Here is a 27,196-nt window from a genome sequence, read left to right on the forward strand (position 1 = left end):
TCAAACATAAACGTCACGTTTATTGTTCACAGCTTTACAAAAGAAAAATAGATATGATACATATACACGCGTGCGCACGTGGAATCTCATGTCACGGATGTACAAAAGAGAGAGAGAGAGAGAGAGGGAGCGGCTTGGCGTAGTTGTTCCCCCTCCCCCACCCCAGTCATGGTGCACTAAGATCACAGTGTTTTACAATTTGAACATGATTGTGTTTGAGCCCCTCCCCCCCCACGTCCCTCCCTCCAGCAGGGCGTTAGCTGCATCTCAGTGTGAGCATAGGGCAGCTAGAGGAGAGGCAGGAGATCCAGTCAGAACAGACACTAGAATAATCCAGGAAACAACAATGTATTTGTCTGTCTCCCCTGCACCCCCACTTCCCCACCTTGTGTAGCTGAGAGAGAAAAGGGAAAAGATCCTGCAGGTGGAACCACCAGACATGGAAAGTGGAAGGTTTTGAGGAGGGGAAAGCAAAACACGACACGAGCAATTACAAAACCCCAAAGTATCCCCCCCCCACCCCCCCGCCCAACAGTGTATGCAGACATCAGTGGCTTCACGCAGCTTGGAAACACTGAGTGGTCATGCACTCCAAAGGAAAATGAACTCCCCCACCTGCAGCTTCAAGTCCAGCAGCTTTCAATCCCGCGCCCCCCAAGCTGCTTCCCCTCTAAGGGTGCTGGCTCTTTCCCTGTGCTCTGGTGAAAATCCATCCTCAACTCCCCTTTCCTCCCACACCTGCTGAGCAGCTAAGAAGCACAGGCAGGCTACCTCCACATGTCATTAGCAAGTGACGGGGCTATGGAGCAGGCATGACTACTCAGACTGGACTATCTATCCCTTGGGATATTGTTTTCCCTTCCTTTCTGTACTCTGGCCCCAGGGAATTCATCTTGGATTCTTCCTACTCTCCTTCTTGTTCTCTAATGTTGATCTGGAAAACATGCCCCAGGGAGCACCTCTTCCCCCTTTCCTTTGATTAGCTCACTACAGAGGTGGCACCCACCACTTGGTGGGCAGCCCAGGAAAGCATTGTCCTAGCTAACCCAGCCATGCTGGCCCTTTCCCAACTCCCAACTGCCTTTGACCTTGATATGCAGAACCTTTTCTGCCCCAAAGATCCTCCACCAGAAGGCAGCACAGAGTCTAGCAAAGCAGGTGCAATGGCCAACCATGAGCACTCCCATCAAGGAAAATACCCTCTGCCCGCAGCCTACCAAGGGGAGTCAGTGAAGAAGGGGAAATGCAGATTGTTGGCCAAATGGAAAGAGGAAACATATTGGCTCTATTTCAGAAGAGACTCCAGTTGCAACCCTGAGATCAGGGTGTAATGGCTTGCTTCACTTTTCCCCACCCAGGGCTGTAACTGAGGCCTTTCCAGCAGCAGAGTGGGGAACAGCTAGTTACTGACCCAGCATCTAAGTGTTCAGGGTCAGATAAAATACAAGAAGAAGCCTTCAAACCCCAAAGGGCCTGATTCATCTCTCACTCTACCAGTGACACTCCAAAGCAACTTCAGTCAAGTCAGTGGAGTTACATCAGGCTGGTGCCAGAGAGAAGAATCAGGCCCTGAACTTGTTTTAGGGGGAAAGATTTGGGATCACAGTTTGCTTTTTGTCTGCATGCTTCCCAGTCCTGGCTGCAAGTGGGACATGCCCACCCCAAATCCCTGCATGGCTGGGGGGTGGAGAAAGAAGGCTGAGCAAAGGAACACACCCAGCTGCAATCCCAGGTTTGAAAAGTTGCATTCTGAGTGGCTCAGAGAGAACACACCAGTTTCTACGCTACAGCCAATCAGATTTGGACCTGGTGCAAATGAAACTCAGTTGACTACAATGGAGCTGCTTTAACATAAGCCAGAGTTGAATCTGGCTCAATCTCTCCATACATACAGCAGATATGAAAATATATAGCATAGAAAGAGAACGCATGCTGGTGTGGTAGAGAGGCTTGATCAGCATGGGATGACCATGTTATTCCTGGGTGGCACGGCGCTGAGCGAGTTATTCAGGTCATCCTAATTCAGTACCAATAGAACACTCAGATCACCCTACCCCATCAGAGAGCCTGTTTAGGCCACAGAAAAATGCTTTAAGAAATGGTGAAGAGGTGCTAACAACATTATTGGAACTACCTTGTATCCCTCTGCTTGTAGTCAGGTTTCCTGCATACCAGGAGTCTAACTGTACATGTCTCAAAGGCAGGGGTGAAAGTAAAGGACAGAGCACAGTTCTATCCCCCCTGCGAAAAGCAGAGGGAGCGCTCCCCTCTCTCTCCTTGCCTAGAAAAATCGTGCGGCCTCCCAGCTCCCCCATCCCTCTCCTCTGGTGCAGAGAAAGCTCCTTGTGCTGTTTCCATCTACTTTTTTACCGCCCAGAGGGAAAGGTCAACTTGTGCTTTTCTAAAACCTCTAAAAGGCCTCTCTAATACACCATCACGTCATGGTTTTGAGGTCAAGATACCTCCTGATCTATTAGAGCTGGAAACAAAAACTCCTTGTCAGTGGTAAAAGCATCTGATTTTAACTTTGGTGTGTCTCAAGATACTAGACCTTGTCTGTGGGTGGGCATCCTGAGCCTCCAGCTTTGTAATTTTGGTGGGGGGAACATTCCACCTCTAGAGCGGGGAGAATTAGGGAACATTTCTTGGCAGGTTGGCTGGTTTTTAAAGGCAGCTGTTTAAATTGCTTCAGAGGTTTGGAATGTTCGAAGTATTTCCAGTGGAGATGGCTTATTGGACAGAGTGCAGGGGAGGAAGCCAACAGTGCCTGATAAATGCATCTTTCATGCGGCTAGCACCACTCCCTATATAGTATAAACGTGTGTGTGTGTTTGCATTTACTGTATTCTTAGGACTAAAAAGGGTTTGCTGATGAGATGGAGTTTGAGTCATATTATATAAATATAGCTATCCGTAAAAAAAATTATCAGTAAAGTTGGCATTAGCTTTGCCACCCATTCTATTGACTGTAACTACCTGCTTTCCAAGAGGGTGTAAGATGTATTTGATTGACTAGGACTGGAGGGGGTTGATGGGTAGGGACAGTAATAGATTGAAGACAATGCTGTCAAGTAGCTTTAGGCCCAGCATTTAAGTGTGGTAAAAGCACAGCCTCACAAAATTTACGATGACAAATGTCAGGGCATTGCGGGGGGGGGGGGGGTGAGGGGGGACGACAGTGCTTTTCAAGGAGGACTGGACTATTGGAAACCCAAACACAACAGCCAGGGGCGGCTCTACCAATTTTGCCGCCCCAAGCAGTCGCCGCTGAATTGCCGCTGCGCCCGGAAGAGCGGCGGGCTGCTGCCCAAAAGCTGCCGCGGCGGGAAGAGCCGAATTGCTGCTGCGGGACACGGACTGCCGCCCCATTCTGAATGCCGCCCCAAGCACCTGCTTGGAAAGCTGGTGCCTGGAGCCAGCCCTGACAACAGCATCAGGCTGAGTTATGGGAATTAGGAAGTGAAACTAAAGCAGAAAGTGAAACTGACTAGGCTTGTTTCCTGGTCCCAGCTCAGTGACATGCAAAAAGCAAACAAACTGCATCAGTGAGAATAAGGCAATCAGGCTGGGATTTGCAGAAGAGCCTAAAGGAATTATGTGCCCAAATCCCATTGAATTTCAATGGGAACTGAGTGCCTAGCTCCCTTAGGTTCCTTTGCAAATCCCAGTCAAAGGCCTGGTCTACATTTAAAAGTTTTACAGGATAACCATGTTGGATGGGGATGTGTGTGATTTTTTTTTAACAAAAGTAGTTATAGTTGTACCAGTATAAAGTGCCTTATACAAGCAGATCTTATTCCACTCCCTGAACCAGAATAAGCCATACCAGTACAATTACCAGTACAAGTATTTTGATACCCGTATAACTGCACCCACACTATGGTCGGGGTTAATTTGCTTTGTTTGCTTTAACTATACGGGTACAGTTAACCCAGCAAAACTTTCTGGGGTACTCAAGCCCTTCGCATGTTCTAACTCTGTTGGCTTCAGTATTAGGAGGAGCTAGCAGGTGTAACACAGTCAAGGCTTTGGTTTTAAGTCTGTGGGACAGATTTGCCCCCTGCTTCTGCAGGCAGTACCAGGCTGAGGGGAGAGAGCACCTCCAGGAGAAGGCAATTAGTGTCCCCAATGTGTGCTCCACGGGAGGAAGGGCGGGGGGGTTCCACACAATCTGCCCGCAGCTCCAGCACACTGAGGCCGCACCAGCTGTTACCCTGTCCTGCTTTTACCCTTCCCCTACCCAGCACCATTCACTTCTGAGACTGGACTGATCCCAGGCAGGGAGTTCCTTGCATCACCCTCCCCCCTGTATTTCAGGCTGACTTCCTCCTACTGTGAGCTGTCCACCAGGGCTTGGGCCAGTGGAATGAATCTAGCCCTGTGAGTTTTGCATTGACAGTCTCCCTTTCAGGGGATTTAAAGGGGATGTGGGAGGAGTGGAGGGAATGAACAATCCTATTTTAAGAAAGGAAACAGGAATGGGACAGCTTTTGAGAATCGATCAGGGGCTTGTTCTTGTCCCCCATCGTTCAGAGGCTACAAGACTTTTTCATGTAGTGAATATTAAAAGTCTGAGTTTCTCAAATCTGCCGACAGGATGGAGAAGCCCAAACTAAATGGGATTTGAGCTTCCAAATGCCCCTAGGGCAGCTGTGAGAAACTCAGCCTTAAAGTATTAAGTTCTACCCAGGATGAGTTTGGCCCATTTGTGGGGGAAATGAACAAAACCTGTTGAGTCCTCTGTGGAACCCAGGTGTTGGTATTTATAGCAGACGGGGGGAATCCAAGGGGAATCCCAGCTGGCAGGACCATGGAGCTAATATCTGGAAGAGGGTTTTTCACTGTGACACTCCCAGTGGAACATGCAGTTAGCTTGGGTATTCCCAGTCAGCCAGTGGCTTCCCCAGGACCAATGCCCCGCCAGCTAGGCTCTATGGCCTTTGCAGTTCCACCCAGTACCCACACTAGACTATGCAATGCTAGCAATAGGATGTGCAGAGAGGAGAAATGTTGGCTCGGGAGTTCCCATGGTACCTATGGCTCCCTCATCCTCACACCAGAGCCACCCCTGGTGGTGCCATTGTATGGATGGTTGGTGGAGGACCTTGCCACTCACTTGTTACGAGTCAAATAGGCCTTAACTGGCACAATCAAACAAACAGCGTCAAATTTCTTTGAGTTCAGATGGTTTTCTTGCTCCTCCCTCCTCCCTCCCCGAGTGGATTCAGAACTCAAGATGTTTCTATTTGGGAAAAAGGGGATCCCTGCCACCTCATTCCTTAGGTGACGTGGAGACAGTGGAAGTCGCTGTCATGCTCCTTTCCATAGGTGGGGGTGGAGGGGGGTTCTCATGCCTTCATCCTCTCCTCACACATTTCAAAGCTCCACTTGGTGGCACCCCCAAGGACCTCCACTAGTTCGTCGTCCCACTGGATCACGTTGCCTTGCAGGTGGGAGGTGCAGTTGGCCAGGCCCAGGATCTCCGTGGGCGTCAGGATGTGGTCCCATATGTTGAACTGAGCTATCTCGCCGACGAAGGCCTGGGTTGCGTCAAATCGACCGCCCAGCGTATCCTGCACCAGCACATTGGGGGTGGGGGGTATCAGCCCATTAACAGAGAAATGGTAGAAAGGGAGAGGGAGAGACAGTGAATGAGAGACATACAAAGGAAACGAGGGGGAGGGAAAGAGAGAGAGAGAGAGAAAGGAAAAGTGAGAGGAGAGAAAAGGTAAAATAGAGAGGGAAAAAGAAGAAACAAACAGAAATGGAGAAAAAACAAAGGAAATCAAATGGCAAGAGTGAACAAAGGAAAGAGAGAGACATGGAGAGAAAGTGAGAGAGAGACAGACAAGGGTAGAGCGAATACAATGAATGAATATGGCCACTGCATTACTCCTGACTACCTCAGATTTCTCTTCCGGGGGATCCCCTTTCCCAGGTGATCCGGAGGGGCGCTGTTACTGTAAACACACACAGCCAACAATGGCTGCAGACTGAATACGGCATTGCCAAGCGAACTCCCACCCAAACTCCCAGGTGCTCTACAAGCATCCGCGGGCTATAACTGAGCTTGGACCTGGAAGCAATCAGGGAGGGGATTCCAAAAAGAACCCGGGCTCTTGCTGTGCAGGGCTGACACAGGCAACCCCTCCCAGCACCACTGAGGAGAGGATGAGGGAGGCGGACGCTGAAGCAGTCAACAGTGGTCCCTCTGATCAGCTGAGGAGCTGTCCTGACCAGCTCCAGATAGGGTGGTAACTGCAGTCTGGGGAGAGTGCTAGAGGGGACACCAGTTTTCTGCTTTTGAGGCTTACAGATACCCCAGAAGGCTGTGCATATTCCACAGAATACCAGGTTAATTGTTCCCAAGATGATGCAGCAACTGCAACCTACCTGCTCCTGGCCCAGGATTATCACCCCGTGGGGTTTGATGGGATGCCAGGCGGCCAGGCTCTCACTGGACCCGCGCTGCTCACCGTCCTCATATGCCCACCACACGCCATCCCGGGTGGTCCAGGCGATGCAGATGTGGTGCCATTTCCCATCCTTCAGATTTAGGGGCAGCTGGGCAACCTTAAAAAAACCCAAAACCAAACCAGGGGTGTCATGGGGCTGCCTTAAAAGCCACAGCGCACCCTTGGCATGTTGTGGGACAATCTCTCCCAGCAGTCACTTGCAGCAGCAGGTCAGGAGTCCTGCACAGACCTTCTCCCACTGGCTCTGACATGCAGCAGCCTGATTTTCAGGGATAGTGTAGAGGGGAACTGGGAGATGCAGGGAGGGGGCGGAGGAGAGATCCTCAGGACTGTGTCTGGAAAGAGGAAGATCCCCTCAGGAGGGAGGAGGTGGAGAGAGGGAAACAGAAAGGAGGCAAATAAGAGAGAAAGGGAGAGGTAGGAAAGGGGAGGGGGAAGGAGCAGGGAGAAGGAAAGAGCAGGGGTGGGTAAATAAGGTTTCTGAGTTAGAAACAATAGGGTCTGGTAGTCACACCTCTCCTCTCTCCAGGACAAGGGGAAGCATGGAAGTAATCCCGATCAATGGGAGTAGGGTGGGAGGCTCCTCCCTCTCCCCGCTCCCCCTCTCCAGGAAAGGGTGGCATACACGCTTACTTCCGCCTATGCTCCCTGCTCGGAGGCTCTAACCCCTCCTGACCTTGTCGTTGATGAGCAGCTCCATGGGGTTGTGTCCCCACTCCATCAGCACAATCTCATTGGCTTGTCCAGGGGCAGAATAGGAGAAAGGAGTGCCCAGCCCAGACGAGGCCTTGGACTTCAGCCACATGCAGATTGTGAAGGCGAAAAGCTCCGGCAGGCTCTTCTTCATGCGCGCGTACATGTAGTTGGTCCGTACAGGGATGGTCACCTTGTAGGCATCTGGAGGGTTGAAGTCTGGTGCTACTGGGTGCTCTTGGGCAAACAAAGGAGAGGGGGGAAAGAAACAGGGCTACAGGTGAGTAACAGTGGGAGCTGTAGAGGGACTGTCCCACATGGAAACACTGAAAATTAAACCAATCCAACACTGAAATCAACCCTACAGAATGGAACCCTTGCTGACAAAGGCCACTGACAGCACTTGCAGCTCAGCACCATCCTGCCTCCATGTACAGCACCAGCTCAGCTGCAACTGTTAACAACCACTGTCAGTGGTGGTTCTGTTTCATGGCATAGACAAGGCCGCATTGAAAGGGCATGGTGCAATCAAACAGGCCAGGCAGCAATAGCCCAATGAGCACAGTGCATAGGAGAGATTTGAAAGAACACCCTTACTGCTCAATGTCTGGCCCTTCAGACTCTGTGCCCTATATTTGAACCTGGCCCGAGTCCAGGTTAGATTGTAATCTCCTTAGGCCACAGGCTGTGTTTCCACTTATTTGTACAGAATCAGATACACTGATAAATAATCGTTAGAGTGACACGGTATTTCATCTCTAGCCCAAAGCATCTACCCTTCCTCCTGATTAAGAATGGTGAGGCACCGTCATGTGCATAGACGGCAGGTGGGGGGATAGGATTTTTTGAATCAGCCAGGAGCAGATCATGGTTTAATCAGACTCTCCCCTAGCAGTACTGACCCTGTTCCAACTCAGAGACCCGGCTCTGGAGAACACTCAGCTCCTTCTCCACCTCTCGTTGCTGCTGGCCGTTGTTGCTAGTAATGGAGGAGTGCTCTTTCTCCAGAGACAGTATCTTGGAGAGGAGCTGCTCTTCTAGCGCCTCCATCTCGGTGTGGAGCACATCTCGGGTCAGCACAGGGGAGGAGGGGGTGGAGGCGTTGGCTCGTGCTGGGAGCTCCTGCTGCACTCGGAAAGAGAGGTGAAGAACAGGGAGGGGAGAGGGAAAGGAAGAAAGACAAAAATCAGGGATAAACATAACCACAAAGCTGAAAACAAATTACCCAGCCCCATCTCTTCAGAGTCACCTGGGGATAAAGCCCTGGACTTCCAAGTCAAACTGGTTGGTCTTTAGGGGCCTCCGTCTTCATGTGACCCTCACCTTTAGGAGACTCCATTAGTTTCATTACAAACATATCTGACATTAAGCACGTCAACTGGTTACCCTTCATGATCCTTCCCTGTTACCTTGGGGTTGAATAGAGAAAGGGACTTCCATTGATGTCAGTTCTGTCTTTGGACAAACTTTCTCCATGGAGAAAGGAGACCTTGGGGCTGTGACTGGAAATTTTGTGAGGATTTTCCCAATGGCCAGCATTGGACACTAGATGGGGGGGCTCTGAGTTACTACAGAGAATACTTTCCCAGGTGTGTGGCTGGTGGGTCTTGCCCACGTGCTCAGGGTCCAACAAATCGCCATATTTGGGGTCGGGAAGGAATGTTCCCCCGTGTCAGATTGGGATTTTTTCGCCTTCCCCTTCAGCGCGGCACATGGGTCACTTGGTGGTTTAAACTGGTGTAAATGGTGAATTCGCTGTAACTTGAAGTCTTTAAATCATGATTTGAGGACTCCAGTAACTCAGCCAGTGGTTAGGGGGTCTATCACAGGAGAGGGAGGGTGAAGTTCTGTAGCCTGCGACGTGTGGGAGGTCCGACTAGATGATCACAATGGTCCCTTCTGACCTTAAAGGCTCTGAGTCTATAACAGTGGCTGGGGCTGAGCAAGGAAAGATCAGAGGTCCTCTCCCTCCCTGCCACTCTCATCTCCGACTTTCAGGCGACTGTCATTGTAACATCACAAAGTGGAGCTGTAATCCTCTTAGCTCAGCTCAGTCGCTGCTCTCTCTCTGTGTTTGTGTGTGAGGTCACAGCAGGTAGTACATGGCAAAGTGTGGGGAGGACCCCAACAGGAGATAAGGCCCCAGCTGGTAAAGCTCCCCACCAGGGTGTGTATTAACTTGTATAACAGAATCTTGGGGTGCAGTGGCCGCACCTACAGTGTCTCCAGTTGCTGGGAGTTTAAATCCCAGTGCTGAGATTTACAGATCATGCCTGCGCTGCCCACCCCAAACTCTCGAAGTCCTACCTCCCCATGGACCAGGCTCAGAGTAAAACCTGCACTGGACTCTTTGAGGCAGGCTCTGCTTTGGCTATTGCAAAGCCCTGGTCAGGAACATTGAGGGCATGTCCCAAGATGTTCCGGCATTTTCAAAAGACCCAACCATCATCCTGCAGGCTCCCTAGCGGACACCAGGCCAGATGGGAGAAGGGGATGGTATTACTCAGTGGTGGTGGAAGCTGTGGTGAGAGGGGAGAGCTGACTGAAAGGGTATTGCCCTTGGGGGGCCCTGCTGCACAGCCTTTGTCTATGCCCCTGTCCATTCTGGCAGAAGGGCTCAGTTCAGCCAGAGAAACCCTCCTATTCAACCCCATCCCCAGCTGACACTGTTCGCAAGGACAGGGTATTGTCTTAGCCTAAAATGTGCTGCCTCCTGTACGTAATCAGTTCGGTGATGGCAGATGGTGCTGTGGGAGTCAGCGCTCGACACCATCCCACACGCCTCCTGCTCTTAACGCCAGCGTGGTGAAGGCGAGGTGGCTGCTGCCGGGATTCATTCCCCCTCCAATATCAGCTCTTCTCTGGACTAGCTTACACTCTCTGCCTCCCTTTGCGCTGGGCTTCACAAATCCTCTCAAGGCTACTGATGCCAGGGCTGGGGTGCCTGTATGTGTGTGTGTTTGTAACTGTAGTCACCTTCCACCCTCTTCCCGTTCCAGCCCTCCTCCTGCCCGTGCAGAATTGAGGAGCTGCCTCATGCTATCTCCCATTCTCTTCCCCCAGAGAAACAAACTTCTTTTATTTCCCCCGTGTATCCCTCTTGCTATGTTAAGCTTAGGCTCTCCTACAGACGCAGGGTCGGGTGGGAAAGAACAGCTGTGACGCTCAGCCTTTGCCCCCCAGAGGCTTCTGGATAATCACTGCTTAGTTAATGACTTGGGGAGAGGGCATTTGGGGGTACGACCAGCTCAGGTGAGCGCTGATATCGGCTCAAAGTGGCAAGCGAGGAAGGAAAATGTGCCAGGGGCAGGGAAACTGACCTGAAAGATCAAACACTGTCTCTGTCTCTTGCTTTCTTTCCAGGTGTCTGGAGTATAGGTTCCTCCTGCACCTAGTTTGTCTGTTTACAGGTAACCAATCCATCTCTGCCTGCCTGTCCCGCCCCTGCCTGTGGCGTATTGGTCTGTTTTTATACACATGTACATCTGTCCTGCTTTTCCATCAATGCCTCCTGCCTCTTTTCGAGTTGGATTTGCAAGAAGTATTGATGGTTGGAAAAACCTTCCTCATTGAGACATCCCTCAATTGATAATTCCTGCTACAGACCTAGACTAGAGAGAGGAAGGATACAAAACACCATTCACTGACCAGTTGGGATGTTAAACTGAGCGTCTTGCACCCACCTCCAATGAAGCATTACATGAAAGTCCCTTCCACCCATCTCTAGTGAGATGTTACACCAATGTCGCTTCTGCCCCTCCCCAGTGGCTTGTCCAGTTGGGAGTGAAGGACCCTCTGGCCCTTTTGGAAAAATTTGGGGACTAATTCTGATACCCACGCAAATCTTTTCCTCATAGTAAAACAGGCTCCATTATCCCAGGCCATGTGCTCGCTCTGTCAGTTGCTGTGCTCCGAGGTCTGACTGGGGACAGGGCACGGCAGTGGGAGTGGTGAAGCTCTCCCCACGCCCCACCAAAAATCCCCAACTCCACCCACAATCCCAGACTAGCTAGAGATCTGATAAAAGGACCAGACATGAAATAGTTCATAACTGAAACTGACATCTTTAGGGTTAGAATCAACTCCCCAGTGACAGGAACAGGAGCTCTTAATGCCACTCTCAAGACCAAAAGTCTGCTTTGTGCATAGGATCAACGAGCAGAGGGGAATGGAAAAGGAATCTCTGTACACACCACATGGTGGGCTGGGCCACAGCTGCTCCTCTGCAGGGCTGTGATTGAGGATGAGACCCCTGGGCATGCAGTGCTGGGGTTCTTGCACTGTCCTCTGAAGCACCTGCTGCTGCTGACGGTCAGAGACAAGATACTGGGGTAGACGGTCTGGCAATTCCTGTGCTCCTATGAATCTGCAGGCCACTTCACTGCACCTCCACCTGCCCATACCTTGACATAGGGTCACTGTACATGACCTGCCTCCCCACCCCAACACACAGCGGAACCCACAGCAGTTAGTTCCACTGTACTTAAGACCATCAGTGCTGACAGGATTGGGGCAGCATTTGCAACATAAGAGTAGCAGCAATGTCTAATGTTCTTCATCAGTAGATCTCAAAGCACATTACATGACTGTCCCCATTTTACAGATGGGAAAACAGAAGCACAGAGATGTGAAGGGATTTACCCAAGTCACCCATCAGGCCAATGGCAGAGCTGGGAATAGAACCCAGGTGTCCTAAGTTCTTGTCCATGCTCTAATCACTAGGCCACCCCCCCACACATAGCATTATCATTTCTCTCCAGACTGCATTGGGTCTGTGTTCTGAAGGTCTTTTCCACAGCCCTAAAGACTAGAAACTGAATGCTAATGTTCAGTGAGAGTTTCAATGTAGAGCTGGTTGAAAAAAAGGAAATTATTTTCCATACATATTTTGAATGAAATGAATTTGTTTTAATTTTTGTGTGTGTGGAATTTTCCACTTCATCAACCAAATGACTCAGAATGATTTTTTTCTTTTAAATTCTTTAGTGGAAAAACTGGAAACATTTCAAACACATTTTTCACACTGTTCAAAAATCCATTTGTCATCAACAGAAAAAACCTTTTAAACAAGTTATTTTCCTTCCACCCTGCTTAGATGTTAAAGAAACTGATGGGCCTGCAGGCTGTTCTACTGCAAACTGGCTTGGTCTGAGCCCAGACTGCACTGCCAACAGGCACCTCACCACCACGTGGGCTAGGAAAGGGATCCAGAGAAAATTCTCCATTTTCTGCTTTGCTTCATTGGAAACTGTCACAGGGTGGTGACTTCCTGTGTTTTCACAGCCTAGAAGCTTCTGCAAAGGCCAGCAAAAGTGGATTTCTGGCTGATTTCTATTATCACTGCCAGCAGCACTTCCGGTTCCCTAGCTGGGAAGAACTGGTATTGCCCAGAATCCAAATGGGGATCTCCAGCAGTGCCCTCTAAGGCAAGCATTTCTATTCACACAGAAAGCGGGCCCCACCCAGGCTAGCTCCATTCTGTGCTCCACTCCTCCAGCACCCAGAGCTTAGGGAGGAACACTGAGACTCAGAAGTGTGGCTAGTAGACACCAGTGTGTGACGCATTAACATGTTGAAATCCATCTTTCCTTGGACTCCAGAATCCAATGCCAGCATAATTTCATCCCATGCTACAGGACAGTTTCTATTTCCCTGTCAATGCCCTGAGGATTCCGCACCATCATTTATCTCTGCTTCTTGGAATATATCGACACAGCAAACCTCTCCCGACCCTCCAGGGGTAGCAAGTCTCCAAGCCTGGATCAATTGACTTGGGCTCATGGGGCTCACACTGTGCGGCTAAAAGTAGCAGTGTAAATGTTCCGGCTCAGGCTGGAGCTCAGGCTCTGAGACCCTCCCCAGTCGCCAGGTTTTGGAGCCCAGGCTCCAGCCAGAGCACAAACATTGACACTGCTGTTTTTAGCCCCACAACCTGAGCTCCGTGAGCCCAAATCAGTTGACCTGGGCTCTGAGTCTTGCTTCTGTGTTTCTTTTTTTTGCTGTGTAGACATACCCTTTACTGGCCAGAAGGGGATTGGCTGTTAAGGGGACATGAGGCCCTTTTCCTGCACTGGGGGCTAAGAACACTGTTCCACAGTATTTCAGCCTGTGGAACAAAGACCAGAGCTGGGAATTAAACCAAGGTCCACTGGACCGCTGTGCAAAGTGCTGACACTTGGATAGACAGATGTGTTGTTTGACTTGTGCCCTATTTATCTATCTAATCTATCTATCAGCAGTTATATTTTTATAAGGGTGACATACATTGCTGTGCTGGGCCAAAGAGAGATCCCAGCTGGATTCCCGTCCTAGACCTCTGGCTCAGGGGGAAGGGGAAGGAGGTTCCTGCACCCCTGTAGTGGCCCCTTTGGTTAATATGGGAACAGCTCTCTCAGGGTTCTAAGAGAAGTCTATTCAATTTGATAAACAGGCACAGAAGATTCCAGGCCTGGTTCTGATTTCCCTCACATTGGTGCAAATCAGGAGTCCTCCTGCTGAGCTCAGTGGAGTCACACTGGCATAAAGCCGGTGTGAGTGAGAGGAGAGTCAGGCCCTCTGTCTGGAAGTCTAACTGGAAGGTTTAAACAGGTAGGAGACCCTATCGGGGAATGTCTTGCATGCAGCTTTCCCACTGCTGGCAACCAAAGTAACTCCCAAGGGAATCACAGACTTGGAATAGGAGCTATTCAAGCTAAGCAGCAACAAAAGAATTCATTAGCATGCCCGGAAATTTAAAACAAAGCAGCTCTGTGTAATTAGATTGAAATAAGCAAACAGGCTGTAGGGTTAAAGTGGACTCCATTCAAGCAAACCTATACAAATGGAACAGCTCCTCCTCCTCCCAGCTCTTCCCTAAGCTCTCACTAGCATGCTCAGGTACATATTGAATTTCCTCACTCCTGCTCTCTTCAGTTATTGGTGGCTAGAATAGTCTCTTTGTGTAGTTAATCCACACACGGTCTTTTTCCCCTGAAAGGGAGATCAGTGTTTGGCATTCTCTGCCCCCCCTTCCAGGTTTTGGTGCAGGAGCTGTTGCGGGTCTCAGAACATGTATGTTGTGAGCTCTCAGATCTTGACTGAAGTGTTGGGTGGTGTTGAAACTTTAACAAAGATGTTCCTTCATCAAAATCTTCATTAGTCATAGGAGTGATGTAGGTGTCCAGATAAACAAACTAAAATTATAGAGCCAGCTCTTCAGATGATGGTCTGGTCCAAAGGGTTTTTAAACAGTCTGACTAAAATCGCCTTCTCCTCTCTACTGGCTGTGTGAAGTCACTAGTTCAAGAGTTTTCCAGGGCAAACAAGACCTGAATTTTTAAGGTAAACAAACAAGCAGAAACCTCTCACACGCACACTTTCAGGACTTCTTTATTCATCATCAGTAGAGCTGGGTGGAGAAAGGGAGTCCCCTTTCACACAGGCTTTAGATACTTTGAAATCTGGTGTCATTCCAATTAGGAATGAAAACAAAATTCTTTGCAAATGAAGCCCCTGCCCCGGGGAAGTTCGCCTTGTGTGTTGCCATGGAGCCATGGGCCCTGGAAGCCCTGGGCTTCCCAGCCCCAAGGCAGTCTGGCGAGCTACCCTGAAGCTGCAGACCCAGGAAGTACTGGGGTCTCCAGCCCTGGGCAGTCCAGCAGGCAGGCTGCTGAGGAGCCAGGAGGGGGCAATCTTGTGGGAAATGAGGCAGTTTTGAAACCTACCTGGCAAAACATTTTGACTCAATGAATGAGCAAATTCTGACGAAAAAATATTTGGTCAGAAAATTGCCGGCTCTGATCCAAAAGAAGCAAAGAAAGGGCACAAGCTCATTTTAATATTAAGTTTTGCAGGTCACCTTAGTAGATCATTAGATTCATTGAGTTTAAGGCCAGGAGGAACCTTCATGGTCAAATAGTATGACCTCCTGCAAAACACAAGCCAGAAAACCTCACCCAGTAATTCCTGAATCAAGCTCATAACTTCCGTTTGAGAGAAAGATATCCAGTCTTGATTTAAAGACTTCAAGCAATGGAGAATCCACCACATTCCTTGGTAATTTATTCACTGGTTAATTACCTCACTGTTAAAAATGTGGACCTTATTTCTAGTCTAAATTTGTCTGACTTCATTCTCCAACCACTGGGTCTTGCTCTGCCTTGTTCTGCTAGGTCAAAGATCTGTCTCCTCTCAGACCAGAAGTCAGGAAGGAGTCCTGCCCATCAGCATGTTGGGTATGTCTCCTTTCTTTGGAATGGTGAACTGGGATGGTCTAGGATCAGAAAGGCATATTCCACACAATCTATTTCCTGAGAAAGAGCAGGGAGGGCTACTGGTGAACAACTTTCTTTCTCATCTTCTTTGCATTAATAATAACAGCATTAATAATAGAGCAATAATTCCAGGACTGTCCGGCAAAGACTCATGCAGAGAGATGGACTTCCTAGCAACCTAGTAGGTGGGAGAAGACCAGCTGCCTCTGCTGTGCTTTTTTAGCTAAGCCGGTGATAACAGAACCTCTTTCTGAATAATAATCATTTAAAAAAAACCATCACAAACTGCATCACTTCTCTGGTTATTCTATCAAGGGAAAAAACATCCCCACTGTGGGTAAAATAAGGCATAGAATATACTTTTAAAATACAGATGAATTGACAAGAAAATGATCCCTCAGCAAAGAGGTGATAGTTAGAGGGGGGTGAATTCTCTCTTTAGTCAACTGCCTGCTGAGTACTTCTCTATCCTGGCCTCCTTCAGGGCAAAAGATTCTTTAATTGCAATTACAGTCATAGAATTGTAAGCATTAAAGATGAAAAAGATCTATTATGCTATCTAGTTCCACCCCCTGCCACCAGCCAATGCAGGATTGTCCTCTAAAATCTATTCCCTGGTGGTATTTCCATTCTAGCTTTAATTGTCCCAAACAACAGGGCTCCCACCACTTTCCTTGGGAGACTATTCTATAGCCTTTGAAGTTCTCACTGTTAGGAACACATTTCCTGATCTCCAGCCACATTTTCCCTTTGCTCAAATTTGTGCCATTACTTCTAGTTACTCCCCATGGGGCACATGGTGCTTTTGGTGTAAGCAAAATGACACATTGATAAAGACACAGAAAGGAGAAGAGAAAGCTGAGGAGAGGAACATCAGGGAAGGGGGATGGATGGAGAGGAGGGAAAGCTGAATGAGTCATTTACATGCCCATGAGAGGAATAATTTATGATCAGGTGTGTGTGGGGGGTGCCCTGCTTTGTTTTGGTGGGGTTATTTACTTGTGCTCCCTGTTGGTTTTAGCTTTGATTTATTTATTTACTATTACTGTTGCTGCGGATTTTGAGGGCTTTTCTAATCCATTTAGGCTGCTTGGATATTACAAAGGCTGCAGAGATACTGTCTGCTACACCCTTTGATTGTTCTAGCTCTGGATTTAAATGCCATGTCCCTGTTTATATGTTCAGCTCCACCTGTTAATAGAAAAGAGCTCTTGTCACTGTTGTTAGCATCATGACAATCTGCCCTACACTGATCAATAAAGGTTTGTTTCTCTCCCTCATTCCCTCTGACTGACTGCCTTTTCTTTCTTTTCCTTCTTTCCTTTCTTTCTCTGTAACGTCCTTTCTTTCTTCTGGCAGCTTCCTCCATTTCTCTCTCTCTCTGAAACTTTTCTCTCTTTCTCTAGCTCCCTTCATACCACATTCTCTCTCTAATTATTTTTGTCTCTCTCCCCTACCTTTTTTGTCTCTTTTTGTATTGATCTGTCTAGCTCAGTTTATCTGTTCTCTCCCCTGACTCCGCTGATTCCTGGATGGGTCACAAAGATGATCTTGTATCCGATCTAAGGAGAACCAGACTACAGTATTGGCTTTGGCACTGCCAGCATATGGGACGATGAGCCCTCGTAACCTGCCCACACACGGAGCCTTCACTTGTCACCACTTTCCCTGTGTGCTAACTGAAAGGGACAGTAAGAATGTCATCCCACTTCCCTAGCAGAGAACCTCAATCAACCGTAGCAGGGGGCGGTGCAAAATCAGACCTGCGGAGCCCCAGACAACTTCAGAAAGCAACAGAAGTCAGTGGTGGGTGGAAAGGGCTTGGCAACTGGGCAGGAGACAGTGGAAACTGTCACTGTGGAGCAGAGCATAAGGTTTTGGCAGCTGGGAGGGGGTTTGTCTCTGGGGGGCGGGGAGGGAAGATTTCAGAAGCTGTGAGAGGGTCAGTTTGGGGCTGCAAGGAGAGAGGGCTTCAGAAGCTGGTTGGGGTTTTGGATGGTGGTGCTTGTCCCTGGGAGTGTTAAAGAGGGTTCCGCTCTACATCACCTTTCACATGGAGGTGGGGGGGTCAGCCAGATGGGAAGGTTTGTGCTAGGTTGGGAGATGCCAACAAGGGCCCCTGCACCTCAAAACTTGGCTTGTGCTTGGGGTTGGCAGCAAAGAGCATGATTTTTGGACAGGCTCCTCTGGGTTAGCTCATCTTCTAGGAGAGGGTGAGGAGCAGTTAGGATTGACTAGTGGGATCTGTCTGGCCATTCCTATAAGGACTCTGCTTGGCCCAGGTGGGAAGCAAGACAGGAGGTTTACGGAGTATGAGGACACCATTTACAGCTCTCCCTGGAACTATCATGTTAGCCTCACTCTTTGTGGGAAGAGACAAAAATGTATTTGCCAAACGATTGGATGGTGAATGGTTCCCGCAGCCTTTCACCTCCAGGTCAGCAGTTCCAGCCTGGTCCCAGGCCAATGGACCAGGAAATAAATACCTCCTGACACGTGGTCAGTGGCTTGTGCAGAATTAGCTGAGGGGTGTTTCAATCCCATTCCTAGTGGGACAGATTTTCACAGCACAAAACCATCATCCCATCGGGGGCTTAATTGCCCAGCTCACCAGAGAGGCCCAGGATTGACAGGGCCATGGACACTGAACTCCCCACATCAAAGGGCTTCCCCTACAGTCAGCACTAAGATACAGTGGAGTGATGGAAATTTTCACTGCCGCCGGCTGAGCTGTGCCCTGTGCTGGCAATTTCAGTTTCCAGGGCTGCCAGTCTAGCACCTTTCCCCTCAGACCAAATGACTTCAGAGCCGTAACTGCTGCCCTAGTGTCATTTTCCGCTGCCCTTTTGGTAGAAGGGAATGTACGGAACGAATTCTGAAAAGCTGCTCATTCAGCTCAGTGCTGCCCACCTGCCAAAGCGAAGGCAGCAAGCGGGGGGTGGGCAGCGGGGGCTTCTTTATGCTTTTGTGCTGCCAAGCCAACAAAAAGATTGAAATTTGCCAGTTAATATTAACCACATTAAATGTCAACGTCTGGAGTGGTGGGGGGAAGCCAACACCTTGGCAATCTGTGAGTCTTGGGACTTGATTGGTTTCTGTTCGTTGTCAAGCAAATGCACTTTCATTTATATAAGGAGATCAAAGCCCCTCGTTTAACTAATGCATTACAAAATCTGTTCCCACTGCTTTTGTTACAATCTCCCCCCCCTTCCCTTCCTCCAATATGTTCACCTTAACTGCTACGGTAAAGAGGACAGGACCAAGGACTAATGCCCCGTATACTCATGGGAAACCTCTCAGTCTAGATTGCATCACTTGGGAGCCATGGGACCAGTCCTCCTCCTGTCTTTGCAGAGACTCCTCTGGAAGCAACACCATTGTGGTTCCACTGTGCAAGGGGGTGTAGCAGAGGTCCATAAAGGGAGCTCAGCTTTGTGGGGACCCATGCACACTGGCATGCAGGGGGCAGATGGGATTGAAGTGGTTTGCGGAAAAAATGGGGCTGGAGAATTCTTGTTATCACAGTAGGACCTAGAGGCTCCAGCTGAGACTAGAGCTCCATTGTGCTAGGCACTGTACGTACACATAGCAAAAGAGATTCTGCTCCTACATGGATTCCCCCCCCCCCCCCGTCCTGCCAAGCCTCACTTCCTCCTCTCCCCCATGGAGATGGCCACAGGTGCTACTGTAGCATTAGGACTGCATTAGCCTGAGCACAGCCTTTCTACAGCCACTCTGCAGCCTGGGGCTGGGCACTGCCTCAGTACACTTGCTCCATATGAATGACAAGAAACCATTCCTATCAGAGAGGCTTGTTAGACTGCAGACCAGTCTCCCAGGGGAAGAGGTAGAAAGCCCTGGTGCTGAAGTCACTTAAAATTCACCGAGACAAAGCCACTACAGATGTACCATAGAGAACCACCTTACAGTGGAGGTGGCGGTGGAGAGTGGACCAGATGTGACAAAATAGCCTTTTTCCACCTAGGATCTTTTTTTCCTGGTTAGAGGCCCAATGTCTCTGCTTTGCCATGAACTGAAATGGGATGGATGTGCCTGTTTTTCTCCATAGCAGATTCCCTTAGACAAAGGTACACTAGTAATTTATGTAATAGGCCAAAACATTACAGTTTACAACAATGACATGGCAGTTACTGGGTGATTAGTGTAGAATAGTATTGTGGTTTAATAAGGGTTAGTTCCTTTATAAAACTCTGGATTGGCCTGTCCGTTTCCCTTCCACCTTTACCCATTTCAGATGGGTGCTGGAGTGGAGAAGGCTCCACAGACTGAAAGCAGCAAATTGGGTTAAGGTTAATTGTTTTCTCTTAAGTTTGGGGCTTAAAATAATTTAACTGGTACCTCTGGCATCACTGGCTTTGCAAGCCAAGAACAGATGCCCAAGCATAGGTATGCGTGTGTGTGTCTAGAGAGACATGGAGAGAACGTGAGAAAATAGAAAAAAATACTGCACAGGAAGAAGAAAGGAAGACTCGCTTGGCAGACTGAGCGGCTGGCGGGATTAAGCAATTGGTTATAGAAGCTTTTATCTCTAGGCACCTGTTTGAATTTAGCCTGAGTTCGGTAGTGTCGGAAGAGTTGTTCCCATCTGACGATGACTGTCTGATGGCCTATGTGAAATGAGTTAGGTAACCCATTCCATTTCCATAGTGGACAGGTGTCCACATTCCACACACAAATCCAACACAACGGACGCTGTTCTTCCCTTCTCTATCTGCAGTCTCAGCAGGAAGGCTGGGGACTGAAAGGCCCAAGGATACCCTCAGCTGGTAGGGGTCTCTTCAGAGCGAGCTGGGTGCACAGTTGCTGAGGGTGGTGTGCCTGGGAAGTGTTACTGGTTCTGTCTGTTGTGCCCCTGTTCTTTGGGGATAGGGGATTCCAGCCTCCAGGATTATTAAGCCAGCCTGTCTCACCACAGCTAAATCACTTTTAAAAAATTAAGAACGAAACTACTTAATAGGGGGTTTTTAAAGCACCAATAAATCCTGTTATGTCTGACAGCCACACTAACAGCATCCAGATTATATTAATAATCTTCTTTCAAATCCCTCCCAAAACTCACATCTCCTGCAAAACCTGCATATGTTAACCCATGTCAATAAAAAGACTGTCGCTTAATGTGCTTGTTACCAGATAGATGCTCTAAGACAGAACCTTCCTATGAGTCTCCCAGTGCATTTGGTTTTGTCTGTCTATTGAGACTAAGCTCCTGAGGGCAGGGAACAGCTCTTTTTCTATTCCTTATTCAGTGCCAAGAGCTCTGTCAGTCCCAAAGAAAGACTTCTGACATGACAGATCCCCACCAATTGATTCTTTCCCCCCACTTTATCCCCCTCCCACGCACAGACAGAATTTTTATCTTTAAAAACATCCTTAGCAGAAAGCAAATAAAACTGGAAGCTGAGGTGCAGAGACACAACCCAGCACCACAATCTGGATCAAAAAGCACAGAAATCATAATTAGAAGAGACATATTAGGCCATATCTTGTCGAACTCCCCTCATCTCCAACTACTGCAGAATATTCCCCATACAGTTTATTTTCTAGAGCTTTGTCCAATCCTATCTAAAAGTGCCAACTTGCTAGGGCTTCCACTCCTTCCCTTGGAAGACTGTTCCACAGGCTAAGAAATCTTGCCCTTAAGGAATGTTTCTTAAGATTCAGGTGAAGTTTACCCTTTGCTCAATTCCATCCTATTGCTCCTAGTGATACCCACATTGAACAATTCCTCCCCCTCCTTAAAAGCAACACCTTTCAAATACCTGTGGTCTGTTATGTGCTCAGCTCTTTTAATCTTCCTTCTTTGGTCAATCACTCCCATCCCCAATAATTTTGGTTGCTTCCTCCAGATTGCTGACAACTTCCTCTTCCTCTGCCCTCTTCTTGGCATCAGGTGCCGAAAATTGAATGCAGTATTTTAGAGGCTGACTAATCAAGCTGTGTCAAGAGGGACTATCATATTTCTGCTTCATAATGGGATGTTTTGTCTTGTATTAGGTGTAGGGTGACCATATTTCCCTATGCTGAATACGGGACACCTGGTAACCATTACTCGTATTCAAGCAAGTTCAATGGCAATCAATTGTACAAACGTTCAAACTAACATCAAGTTGACTGAGCCCCTGTTAAAAAGAAATACTGAGTAGTTCGATTATTTTTATTTACCGTCTTATCTTTAAGGCTTTAAGGTTCACATGGGGAGGGGTGACACATTACCATTACCCTCTGATCCCACTGAGAGTTACCAAAAGAAACTACAGCATTTGCTCAAGAAACTCCCTGAAAAAGCACAAGATCAAATCCGCACAGACACACCCCTGGAACCCCAACCTGGGATATTCTATCTACTACCCAAGATCCATAAACCTGGAAATCCTGGGCGCCCCATCATCTCAGGCATTGGCACCCTGACAGCAGGATTGTCTGACTATGTAGACTCCCTCCTCAGGCCCTACGCTACCAGCACTCCCAGATACCTTCGAGACACCACTGACTTCCTGAGGAAACTACAATCCATCAGTGATCTTCCTGATAACACCATCCTGGCCACTAGGGATGTAGAAGCCCTCTACACCAACATTCCACACAAAGATGGACTACAAGCCATCAAGAACACTATCCCCGATAATGTCACGGCTAACCTGGTGGCTGAACTTTGTGACTTTGTCCTTATCCATAACTATTTTACATTTGGGTACAATGTATACCTTCAGATCAGTGGCACTGCTATGGGTACCCACATGGCCCCACAGTACGCCAACATTTTTATGGCTGACTTAGAACAACGCTTCCTCAGCTCTCGTCCCCTAACGCCCCTACTCTACTTGCGCTATATTGATGACATCTTCATCATCTGGACCCATGGAAAAGAAGCCCTTGAGGAATTCCACCATGATTTCAACAATTTTCATCCCACCATCAACCTCAGCCTGGTCCAGTCCACACAAGAGATCCACTTCCTGGACACTACAGTGCTAATAAACGATGGTCACATAAACACCACCCTATACCGGAAACCTACTGACCGCTATTCCTACCTACATGCCTCCAGCTTTCACCCTGATCACACCACATGATCCATCGTCTACAGCCAAGCTCTGCAATACAACCGCATTTGCTCCAACCCCTCAGACAGAGACAAACACCTACAAGATCTCTATCAAGCATTCTTACAACTACAATACCCACCTGCGGAAGTGAAGAAACAGACTGATAGAGCCAGAAGAGTTCCCAGAAGTCACCTACTACAGAACAGGCCTAACAAAGAAAATAACAGAACGCCACTAGCCGTCACCTTCAGCCCCCAACTAAAACCCCTCCAACGCATTATTAAGGATCTACAACCTATCCTGAAGGATGACCCAACACTCTCACAAATCTTGGGAGACAGGCCAGTCCTTGCCTACAGACAGCCCCCCAACCTGAAGCAAATACTCACCAGCAACCACATACCACACAACAGAACCACTAACCCAGGAACCTATCCTTGCAACAAAGCCCGTTGCCAACTGTGCCCACATATCTATTCAGGGGACACCATCACAGGGCCTCATAACATCAGCCACACTATCAGAGGCTCGTTCACCTGCACATCCACCAATGTGATATATGCCATCATGTGCCAGCAATGCCCCTCTGCCATGTACATTGGTCAAACTGGACAGTCTCTACGTAAAAGAATAAATGGACACAAATCAGATGTCAAGAATTATAACATTCATAAACCAGTCAGAGAACACTTCAATCTCTCTGGTCACACGATTACAGACATGAAAGTTGCTATATTACAACAAAAAAACTTCAAATCCAGACTCCAGCGAGAAACTGTTGAATTGGAATTCATTTGCAAATTGGATACAATTAATTTAGGCTTGAATAGAGACTGGGAGTGGCTAAGTCATTATGCAAGGTAACCTATTTCCCCTTGTTTTTTCCTACCCCCACCGCGCCTCAGACGTTCTTGTTAAACCCTGGATTTGTGCTGGAAATGGCCCACCTTTATTATCATACACATTGTAAGGAGAGTGATCACTTTAGATAAGCTATTACCAGCAGGAGAGTTCGGTGGGAGGAGGTATTTTTTCATGCTTTGTGTGTATATAAAAAGATCTTCTACACTTTCCACAGTATGCATCCGATGAAGTGAGCTGTAGCTCACGAAAGCTTATTATCTACCTTGTCATCTCATGATGTTCAATGAGATGAAATGTAATGCACACCCACCACCATATATACTCACTCTCTCTCTCTGGGTTTCTGTGCGTTGTACTGTCCTTCTGTGTGTGTGTTTGTGTGTGCGTGAAAGAGAGAGAGACTTTTCCTCTCTACCCCTCTGTGTGTGTCCAGTTGTGTTTGTGTGTTTCTCTCACTCAGTCTTTGCATCTTTCTGACCCTCTGCCCATGTGTCTCTCCATTCTGAAGGGTTTCTTTGGGTCTGGTGTGTCTGGCTCTCTCTCTAGATGGGTCTTTATCTCCTTGCATGTGTGTCTTTGTGTGTCTGTCTCACACTGTGTGTGTGACAGTCTTTTCCTCGGTTCCTATGTGTACCTGTTTCTCTCCTCTGTGTGCATGTTGTTCTCTGGGAGCTCACTAGTTCTTCTCACTCTGTATGTCTGTGTGGATCTGTAATCCATGCGTGTTTCATAGTCTGTTCCTATGTGCGTACACTTGCCTCTCTCTTTGTCTCGCCATCCTGCATATCTGTCTCTCTCCGTGTCTTTGTTTGTCTCTATCTCTTCTTGTGTTTTTCTTCATATCTGTTGCACGGATAATCTGAGTGGCTTCACGTATTGTGTTAGCTCTTTCTCTGTGTGTGTGTGTGTGTATCAGCCTCTCTCTCTCTCACTGTATGTGCCTAAGTGTGTTTCTCTCCTTTTCTCTCTTTCTTGCACACAGAAAGTTATTCCTGATGACATTGTCTCTGGGAGAGGGATCATCCCTGTCCACCCATCTCTAGATTCCATGCTTATAGGATTCCCCCAACATATAGCTCTCCCCCTTCCTGTGTGGAAGATGATGAGCTGCCTTCATGGCATACTCTTCTCCCCCGTGAATCCACTGAGAGCCCTCCAGGGGTTGAGAGACATTGATGTGGACAGGTGAGTCAGGACAGGCCCTGACATCAGCCTGGGTTAACTTTTCACTCTCCCATGCTGAGAGCCCCCTTTTCATTCATAGATAGAAATGGGTGGGGAATCCCTTGCAAGGGAGTCAGATGCAGGGGGATGAGTGGGCCCTGGAGTCAGTCATGACATCCAGGTTTCTATACAGATGGCCCTGGCCTCTGACAGATCTCCTGAGATCCAAACAGATCTTGGGAAGATCCTTGGGTTCTGAGTGGCAAACTCATGCTCATTCCACAGGGAAGGGTCAACCCTTTACTCGCTATAAGAAACATGTCTCCTCATTAAGTACCCAGATGACATGCTACCCACCTTGAGTAAAATCCTGACCTCACCAAAGTCATGGACTTCAATGGGGCCAGGATTTCACCCCTTGAAGGTACACAAATCCATCAGTATCTCCCAGCTTGAGATCTAGCCCGAGGGCATTCCAGAAAGAAAAGAGACATTTAACTCACTTTGCAAAGGTGTATATCATCTCTGAGATTGCCACCAGCCACTAACAACATGAAAATTCAGTTTCCACACACAGACCCTCCCACACCCACCCACCAAGGGGAACAGCTGTTGTATGTCTTTATGTAAGGCTGGCTTTCATCCCCTTGTAACCAGACTGGAGACTGAAACACTGGCAGTGACCCCAAAGCAGGGACAAGAAGAGGAATAGCACTGCAGGCAAGCAGAAAATGACACAGAGCCCTTTCTTGAATGTAAACAAAAATGTCCATGGCCTCACTTTCATAATTCATTATTTCTTATGTAAGCAATATTCATTATTGTTAGGAAATATTCTGCCACCTTTGCTCCCACTGAGCAGTACAGAGCCTTATTCTGCAAGCAATCCCATTGCAATCAGTGACATAACTGGATAACTAAGGAACTACTCATTATGTGCGAAGGCAGCAGAATCTAGCCCTACTAACTCCATGGTGCTACCCTCACCCACAGCAATAGGACTATGGGCAGAGTGAGGTACTACTCTGTGGGAGCAATGGTGGCCTGCTCTGGCCCTGGGCAATTAATAGTATAGATATGTAGGGAATGGAGAAAACATGAGTTCAAAATAAACTCGATGGCGGAGTTGAAAGGGACACACGTCCGCATTTATGAAGAAGAGATGTCTACAAAATGTTTCAATGGATACCTATAAAATGTCCTAAGGTCTTTTACATAAGTAATAGTCTTTGAAGGGAAGTGATGAAAGCCCCATCCCCTGAGAGTCAATTAAAACTAGGCTGGAATATTCTGTGGGGAACAATCCAACATTGGTGGGGCATCTGGAAGCGTGAGAGGAGGGCATGAAATATCCATTTTTATGTATTATATATTGTATATACACACACACACGCAATATCCCTATAATTTCCATCTCTGAATTCTATGAAAGCTACTTGTTTTATTTCAATGAAAGCTTTTTATCAGAGGAAATCTCACATCAAAGAGTAGGGAGAAACCAGAGAAAAGGTGGCAAGGAATCAAACACACACTCACAGGTATTCAATCCATTATACTGTGTCCCCATTTCACCACCACCGCCCACACAGCCAGCCACCCACCCATGGGCCCACAGTTCCCAGAGCCAACAGTCAGGGCTTGCCTGGCTGGGTCTGATTTACCAGAGTACATTACATCTCTGATTTAATTACATGAAGTATTCAAATACACTAACCCCCCTCCCCCCAACCCCTCAGGCATTGGCAATCTAGGAAAAGCCTGGAGAGGGCCGTGCAAAGCAGGGGAGGAGAAGGCTCAGCCGTGGGAGCTGACAGGCTGAGGGGCACGGAGTGGGGAGGAAGGAGAGGAGGGGGAAGAGGGGAGATCGGCAGGGGAGGGCGCGGGGCTGCGGGGGGACGGGATGGGGGTGGGGGTTCACGCCTTGCCTCTATCTTGTCGATCCTGTCTTTCAGCGACCGGACAGCATTCTCCATCTCCTGGACCATGGCCGGCGAGTCCCAGGGCAGGTCGCCCATGGTGTCTTTCCGGGGCCCGCCCCAGAGAGAGGCGCTGTCCTGGAAGCTCCGCTCCAGCCCGTTCTCGCACTGGCTCAGCTTGCCCGTCAGCTCGCGGATGGTCTCCTGGTCGCTCAGGATCTGGTCCTTCTGCTGCAGCGCCGTCTGCCTCAGCTGCTCGGCCGCGGCGTGCAGGAAGAAGAGGTCCCCGGCGGGCGCGGGGCCGTCCCCCGGCGGGGGGCTGTCGGAGGGGCACTCGGCCGGCAGCGGGGTGCAGAGGAAGCGGCTGAAGAGCTGCTGGCGCTGCTGCTGCTGGCGGGGCCGGGCGCTGCTGGAGAGCAGCTCCAGCAGGGAGTCCTGGGGGCCGCCCGAGAAGCTCTGCCCAGCACCGTGGAGAGCGCCCGGCCCCTTGTCGGCGGCGGAGGCCGGCAGCAGGGCGGCGGCGGCGCTGGAGTCATTGTCAGCACCCTGGAGAGCCCCGGCGGGGCTGGCCGCAGGGTGGACGCTCGCGATGATGCAAATGATTGCACCAAGGAAAGCGAGCATCCCTGCGGCCAGGAGCACGGCCAGAAACTTCAGGGTGGCAGCTGCGAGGGGGGCCCGGCCAGGAGAAAACAAGGCGGGCGGGCGCCCCGGGAGCGAGAGAGCGCGAGGCGGAGCGGGCGCTGCCTGAGGAGCCCCCGGCT

The 27,196-nt window shown here is 48.9% G+C and overlaps 1 protein-coding gene across 1 annotated transcript; it reads right to left on the reverse strand.

Annotated features, from left to right (window-relative positions):
* On the reverse strand, window positions 1–27,196 carry NPTXR (neuronal pentraxin receptor). Its single transcript, XM_048846238.2, has 5 exons — window positions 26,442–27,196; window positions 8,072–8,294; window positions 7,153–7,406; window positions 6,394–6,573; window positions 1–5,573 (listed from the first exon to the last, which is right to left on the reverse strand). Exons 1-5 carry the CDS (start codon window positions 27,054–27,056, stop codon window positions 5,349–5,351), a joined length of 1,497 nt encoding a protein of 498 aa, XP_048702195.2. The 5' UTR covers window positions 27,057–27,196; the 3' UTR covers window positions 1–5,348.

The sequence above is a fragment of the Caretta caretta genome, chromosome 1 (assembly GCF_965140235.1).
Source record: "Caretta caretta isolate rCarCar2 chromosome 1, rCarCar1.hap1, whole genome shotgun sequence".
NCBI lineage: Eukaryota > Metazoa > Chordata > Testudines > Cheloniidae > Caretta > Caretta caretta.

Coding starts and splice junctions, on each gene's coding strand:
- NPTXR (XM_048846238.2), bottom strand. CDS start 27,056: ATGCTCGCTTTCCTTGGTGCAATCATTTGCATCATCGCGAGCGTCCAC. Junction 6,574..7,152: donor AGCTGCTCATCAACGACAAG/GTCAGGAGGGGT, acceptor GGTTTTTTTAAG/GTTGCCCAGCTGCCCCTAAA. Junction 5,574..6,393: donor TAATCCTGGGCCAGGAGCAG/GTAGGTTGCAGT, acceptor GTGCTGGTGCAG/GATACGCTGGGCGGTCGATT.